This window comes from Ruditapes philippinarum, unplaced genomic scaffold, assembly GCF_026571515.1.
Source record: "Ruditapes philippinarum isolate M1 unplaced genomic scaffold, ASM2657151v2 ctg2575_1_1_1_1, whole genome shotgun sequence".
In the NCBI taxonomy this organism is placed as follows: Eukaryota; Metazoa; Mollusca; class Bivalvia; order Venerida; family Veneridae; genus Ruditapes; species Ruditapes philippinarum.
Window position 1 is genome coordinate 394,010 of NW_026859698.1, and position 7,691 is coordinate 401,700.

General features: G+C 33.7%; 2 protein-coding genes across 2 annotated transcripts; one reads left to right on the plus strand and one right to left on the minus strand.

Annotated features, from left to right (window-relative positions):
* Nucleotides 1-3,090: 3,090 nt before the first annotated feature.
* Nucleotides 3,091-4,968, minus strand: LOC132757548 (TM2 domain-containing protein 1-like). Its single transcript, XM_060748861.1, has one exon. The coding sequence runs from the start codon at nt 4,830-4,832 to the stop codon at nt 4,212-4,214; it is 621 nt and encodes a 206-aa protein (XP_060604844.1). The 5' UTR covers nt 4,833-4,968; the 3' UTR covers nt 3,091-4,211.
* A 183-nt stretch (nt 4,969-5,151) lies between these two features.
* Nucleotides 5,152-5,758, plus strand: LOC132757547 (uncharacterized; the record flags this gene model as incomplete). Its single annotated transcript, XM_060748860.1, is given in 1 exon segment — nt 5,152-5,758. A coding segment is annotated over 1 exon segment (525 nt), but the record flags the coding sequence as incomplete, so codon positions are not given.
* Between the last annotated feature and the right edge of the window lie 1,933 nt (nt 5,759-7,691).

Sequence of the window (7,691 nt, forward strand, 5' to 3'; positions counted from 1 at the left end):
CAATCTTATCTAGGGCCGTCTTTGCCCTATTCGGGCGGTGTGACCTAGTTTTTGACCCCGAATGACCCATATTCCAACGTCACCTAGAAATCATCAAAACAACTGCAGCAGACCAATTTCCAGGATATGTGGATAACAACAGTAGCCACCAGAAACTTAACAAGATTTTTCTACTTTTCAGCTTTTGTGACCTAGTTTTTCATCAGAGATGACCCATGTTCAAATTCCTCAAAGCAATTAACTAGACAAGCATCTTGACTAAGTTTGATGGCAATTGAGTAAAAAAATATGGCCATCAGAGTGTTAACAAGGTGTTTCTATATTTGGGAGATGTGACCTAGTTTTTGACCCCAGGTGACCCAATATTCAATCTTCACCTAGAAATCATCAAAACATACCTTCAGACCAATTTCCAGGATATTTGAATCAAAACATGTTTGAACTCATCCAAGCAATTACCTAGACAAGCATCCTGACAAAGTTTCATGATGATTAAGGCAAAAATGTGACCACTAGAGTGTTAACAAACAAATTTTGACAGACGACAGATGACAGACATTCAACGATCCTATAAGCTCACCCTGAGCTAGCAAAATTTATTGTATTTACAACATGTTTATTGAGAGATATTTCCACAGAATTTCAATTGGAGATAAAAAGTAAATAAATTATTATTACGTTTTTTTCACAACATCAAGAGGAATCATATAATTTGATAACTGTATACAAATGTATAAGACCTACATGTAAAATATGATAATGAACAAACATTGCACAGAATGATGAATATTAATTTTTATGCCTCAATTAAGTGACATTTTGCCCATTCAATGGTATATATATATATATATATATATATATATATATATATATATATATATATATATATATATATATATATATAGTAAACAGGTGAGAGTCAAAATAAGCTTTTATATTGCCATATTATCTTTTACTTTAATAATTTACTTCGCTTACCCAGACATAAACATAATTTCTGTAAAGATTAATTAGATTTTACCTGTAATGTTCAGTTTATAAAAAGAGTGGGGCAGTCTTTTTATATTTAAGGCAGATGTTAAATATTATCCTAAACATTACCAATACAAACTGTTGGTCAAACACCATTTTAACAGTCAATCTTTTGAAATAAAAAGTCAATTCAGCTCATCTTGACTATGAAAATATGAGCATAATTTGTCACTTTAACTTGATTATCTGACACCATCTGTAACCTGTATTCTTTTAAGGAAACAACAAACTTTAAGTGACATTTTTACAGTCTTGTCATGACCATTGTATCTATTAAATAATCACAGATTTGTTTGCCTTTTTGATTGAAACAAAAGACCTTGAAAAGTTTTCAGTAACAGATGTATAAAACAAGAGCCGGTTTGAACTGGGTGATGCTCCCCCCCCCCCCAATAGGTTTTGGATACAGAAAAGTACACCTCATGTACATTTAGTTTCAGAGATATGTCCTGGACAAAGTTCAAAGTGCAATAATTCCAAAATTAGGCAAGGCAGTCGCAGATATACTGTCCTTTGCTCAATGAGATCTATCTACCGCATTAGTTTCTTGTTGATACCTCTGGTAAATTCACGGTATTGTCTTGTGTCCTGTACAAAGTTCACAGTGTAAAATTGAAAAAGGGCAATCAAAAAATCTACAAGGCACAGTTACGGTTCTTTTGCTGACATCTACCTACAAAGTTCTTAAAGGTTCAGAGTTATGTCACAGACCAAGTTCCAAATGAAAAAATGAACAAAGGGCAATAATTTAAAAAATCAGGCAAGGCAGAGTTGCTGTTCCTTTGCACTGCTCATCTGCCTGATGAGATTAATCTACCTACAAAGTGTTTTGTTCATATCTCTTAAAGTGTCGAGTTATGTCCTGGACAAAGTTCAGTGTAAAAATGAACAAAGGGCAATAACTCCAAAATTAAGCATGACTGAGTTATGGTTCTTTCGGATTGCACTTTTATTAAATGAGATCTATCTACATGTACCTACACATTTTCTTGTTGATACATCTTATGGTTTTGAGAGCTATGTCCCGGACAAAGTTCAATGCCCTCTACCACAGTGTGCAGTTTTAACAAATTATGTCAAAGGATTTTATGGTTATGCTCCTGACAAGATTTTTCTAAAAGGGGATATAATTCAAAAACGGTGCAAAACAGAGTTATGGTTCTTTGGCACTGCACATGGCCTTCGGGTAGCATAGAAATAAGATTTGATTATTAAAATCACTTTCAGGGTCAAAACACCATTTTTGGGGAAGGGGTCTCAGCCTTTTTCTTGGGGAAAATATGCATGATTTTGGCATACTCTGGGAAAAGGGGTCTCAAATTTAACATAAACTGTTAACAAGTTCTTCAAAATAGAAAAGCAAAAAGCACCAGTGGGAATTACTAATAAGGCAGTAAAAGACCTTAATTCAACCCCATCACATAATTTTGTTCTAAATTCTATGGGAAATTTCAAAAGACAGGGATTTTGAGGACCAAACTGGGAAAAAAAGAGACTAGTTTGTTTGGGGAAGCAGCCTACAAAGAAGGATTTTTGGCCCTGGCTTTGTAAAAAATTTTAATATCATGTATTAACTGTTATAGATAGATATGTTTTAGAAGTGTTTTAGATGAAAATTCCACATTGCTGATAACACAACTTTATTTGGTATATATAGAATTCATTTTAGTTTGATTGTGTAGGAAGCTGTAAGCCTTTACAGCGTTTTTTTTCTCTACTTTGGGAATGGTGCCGGTACCAAACTGATTGGGAAAAAATGTGTTATTTTGTCTTACATTGGGCATATTCTTAATGCATTTTTTCAGCTATAAATAAGATTAATCACCATGAATAAAGATAGCTAACAGCTTCCACTGTCCAGGTAGAACTATGAAGTGGTGATTTATATGAATATGTTGGATTTAAATGATTTCAGATAAATTTCTTGGCCTTGTGGGAATTTTGAACAGCCATTTTGGGAATTTAAACATTGGAAATTGGGAATTTAATGTATAATTATGTTCTATTGGGAACAGTACCGTTTTAGGGTAGTAGTTATATAAAGAACAAAAACACTGCTTTACATTATTACTTTAGTCAGTCTAACCATTCAGCTAAGCCACAACTTCCAAAAAATCCTTATTTGATTATATATATACAATGTATAGTCCATAGATGATGACTTTAATTATCAATGTTTAAAATAATTTGTAAATCATTAAAATATCTGGTCATCAACAGCTAAAAATGGTTTGTAAAAATTCTGCAATATTTAGTACACTATTTGTCAAGAAGCAGGAGTTGCCTTTCATTCCAAATAATGCTGTTTATCCATATCATATATATGTGTTGTAGGCTTGCATATATATATACATCTTGCTGGCATTGACTGAACAGGTAAGTGGAACAGGTAGTCTAGACACTTCTTAACACTTAAAATGTTGATCAGATGAATATATAATATGATCAATTTCAACCATTGTAGGGCTCACGCTGTCGGTCGCCATAGTCGCCATTTGCGATTATTTTATAAGATTGGCGATTATTTTTGCATTTTGGCTACAAAATCTGGCGATTATTTTTTACTTCCAACAGTGTTTATATAAGGTGTAAAAATCGATAAAGAATGCAGTAGACCCAAATAACACCAGCGGGGTGGATTTAATTGAGTGTCAACTTTTTATCGGTCACATGCTGCCTACCATATTGCCAGAGGTGATAAAAATACATGCAAGATGTAAAATTGTATAAGTACTTTAAAGATATTGTCCAGCAATATAATAGCCATCAAATATCCGTCAATTAGCCACAAAAAATCGTCTTAAAATTGATAAACTGGATATTGACCAACCCAAAATTTACCGTAAATTGCAAATTTTGATTTTTTTTTGGTTTAAGCTGCTTGACTAAATCGCCAGTGGAAAACAATGATAAAATACTTAAAAAGTATTAACTTCCAAACAACTATTTGCCCAACAACCAAAATTGTGAACATTGTGGGCCAACAAATTGTGCGCTTTAGGGCTTTTTTTATATTATAGACGATGGTCGCAACAGACATCTATGAAATATCAGATTATAAAATCGGTCTGTCTTGCCGTCGAAATATTGAGACTAGTGTGAGCCCTGCATTGACATTCTCTTGAACCTGCTAGACCTTCTTTGTATTGATTCTCCAATTCACACTTACAATTCAAGAATCACAAGTCATCAAGTTTAATTATTGTTTCATTATTCATTGTCAACTTTATAAGTCCTGCTCCATAATAATCAATGATGTAGTCTGACCCATCTGATGGCATAACTGTTTGTGTGGCTATCAATAAAACATCTATCAGTTGTCCAAGGAAGAAAAATCCTAAGGTAGAAAATTTTAATAGTCCAATTGCTGGGTAACCAAGATAAAATCTGTCTATTCCAAACATTCCGAGAAATACTGACAACAAAAGTGCTGTTTCAAAGTTATACCCATTAGTCCATTTGCAGGGCTTTTCTTGGTAAAAACCGATTTGTTCACCATCAAATTCACATGGCTTTACTGATACTACTCTTAAACTTTTGTCTGGATAACATATAATTCCTGGGGCGGGTTTACAAGATACAGTTACTGTGCGGGTTTTCGCCTTGCATCCTCTTGCTTGTTGAGTAACAGAATCGATCTCGGGTTCATCACAGCGATATTGTCCCATTAAGAGATCTGCACACTGTCGAACATCTGGATCTGAGGAATTCCCGTCGCATTTCAAGTTTTGACAGTTGCAGAAAGTAATCAAACAAAACAGAACAATTTTAATACAAACAGCGGTATTGTCAAAATGCATTTTAAATTTCGTTTATTGGTTTATTCATGTAAAGAAAATCATTTCTATTCACATTCCTGTGATCCTTATGATTTCCTTGTTTTGTTTTTGTTTATTCCGGAAGTTGCCCCTTTACTTTACGTGAATTACCTCCCCTAGATTATGAAAATAGTTCTTCATCCGACAAAAAATATGGAAAAAACTGTTAACTTACAAAATTTACTAAATTTAGTTGATAGAATATAAATAATTTATATTTTTGTCTATGAAATTGATATTTATTTAATCAGGTGATAGGAAAGTTATTAATTATAATATCAAATTATCAAGAACTATTTCTTTGCAATTTTCCGTGCGTAAAAACTTCCGTCAGATGTCCTTAGGTCGCAATAAACACGTGAAATATTAAAATTTTAAAAAATATGTCTTCTGAAAGCGATAATTTGGGTAGTTCTTCAGAGAGTGAAACTAGTAGTGATGAAGACATGGATAGAAATATAATTAAGGCATTTAATGCTGTTAAAAGTAATTTAGACAAATCTGGCCTTAAGAATAAGAACGCTACCCTTGTAAATTCAGCAACTTCTAGCAGACATAATTTGATTTATGATACATTTAAAAAAAGAGAAAATGTTATATCGAAGAAAAAATCCAACAAAAAACCGAGTGATGCAAAGGAAGCTAATTCCTTCTTAAATAAATTTTTCATAGATAAAAATGATGACAGTATTGTTGCTTATGATCTTTCAAACTTTAATTTTGATTCAGGAGAAGGTGAATTAGATAAAACCATTTCTTATGATTTGACAAATAGTTGTGATATTGTTAATGACCAAGGAACTGAAAATTCAATGTCTGATGATGATGGTCAGGAAAGTGAGAAACAAGAGGAAGATGTTGCAGACAATGAGAAAAAAAGTAAAAAGAAGAGAATGAAGAAAAAGAAGGAAAATGGGTAATAGAAGAATCGAATATAGTTTTTCACCAATTATGACACATGACATGTTAATCACAGTTTAATTCACATTGCTTTGTAACTCTTTGTTATTCTAGGACAAATTTCAATATAGCAGGGGAGTATGTCATGGTTCAGAACTGTTCACACTACAGGGGACTGGGGAGAAGATGTGTAAGCGGCGTGATAGCTCAGTCAGTAGTGCCCTGGTACTGCATTCTAAGGGTCCCGGGTTCGATTCACGGTCAGGCTGCACATTTTTCTCAACGTGTGACTATGAGATCAACAGTGATCAAATGAGACCAATGTTACGGGAAATATTTGTAATGTAATTTGACGTTTAAAAGCCTAAAAACATAACATTTGAATTTCTTATGTAAATGTGCAGGGGCACTTTGAACAGAAATATATGCGAAGATAGTTCAGGGCTCATCCGGAAGGGCGAGTCAGGCGAAAACTTCGCCGTGTATATTCCAATTTCGCTCTCCCGATTGATCAAAGAGAAGTCAACATCGCCGATTAAATCTTAATTCCCAAATAGTAATTACTTGGCGATGTAAAGAGCAGAGATTGTATCAGCCCATATGACGACTGCTAATTATCATTATCCAATCGGAGCGTTGCTTTATACAACCCTTCTACCTGTCAGCAAAGCGATAGACCGCCTACTCTTAAACAGTAAATAATGAGAGCATCGGCCCGAAACGGGTATAATTGTGTGACAGTTTTGCGAGTTTAATACGAGATTTGGCGATAATTCAGGGTCCAAAATCCCTTCTTTGTAGAGGCAGAATATAGGCTACTTCCCCAACCAAACTAGCCTCTTTTTTTCCCCAGTTTGGTCCTCAAAATTCCCCAGTCTTTTGAAAATTCCCATAGAATTTAGAACAAAATTAAATGATGTTGTTGAATTAAGGATTTTTACTGCCTTATTTATATTTTCCAGTGCTTTTGCTTTCCTATTTTGAAGAACTTGTTAAAAGTTTGTGTTAAATTTGAGACCCTTTTCCCAAAGTATGCCAAAATCACGCATATTTTCCCCAAGAAAAAGGCTGAGGCCCCTTCCCCAAAAATGGTGTTTTGGCCCTGTAATTATAGATTGTTTTTTCCCGATTATCTAAACATGTGCAATCTTCCCTAATGATATACCACGCGAGTGCACTTCGATGGCTGGTTTTTTTAACCCGAGTAAGGCGATGTGGCATGGATTTTTCACGGCTTCACAAAACTGTTTTCAATTAAAAATAATCATTAATGATAGCGACCGGATTAAAAACTTAATGATAGTTCTGAATGATTTCAGTCCGTTAACATCAATTTTTACGGTAAAATTGTTATGTCGCTCACGTCATGGCTACAGGGCGAAATGCCCAAACCTAGCAGTAAGAAAGTTACTGATTCTGGTACACCTACGCGAAAATCAATATTGTAAATTTCAAAAAGCATTATTTATAAAGATATTACCGAATTTAACATTTCATGAAAATTAAAGGGAGGTAATTAGAAATTTATTTTCTATAATTTCTCAGTCAAAATTTTTCAATAAGAAATGAATGTATATAATTTTAGTGATCAATATAATGTGCACAATGTTTGCAGTACATATTTTACATATTCCTCGCTGTTTGAAAATTGTTTTATAAGCATAATTATATGCATTATAAATGTGACATTACAACAAAACAGGATATAGTAATGTCACATTTATATGCATATAATTATGCTTATAAAACAATTTTCAAAACCAGCGAGAAATATGTAAAATATGTACTGCAAACATTTGTGCACATTATATTGATCACTAAAATTATATACATTAACAACAAACAGGATATAGTAGGGGCCTCCGTTTGGCGCGAAGTGGTTAAAGTCGCTGACTTGAGATCACAGTCCCTCACCATCTGTGGGGGTTATCTCTCTTTTTT

Excerpts from the sequence above, each read along its gene's own strand:
- LOC132757548 (XM_060748861.1), bottom strand. The coding sequence starts at position 4,832 with ATGCATTTTGACAATACCGCTGTTTGTATTAAAATTGTTCTGTTTTGT.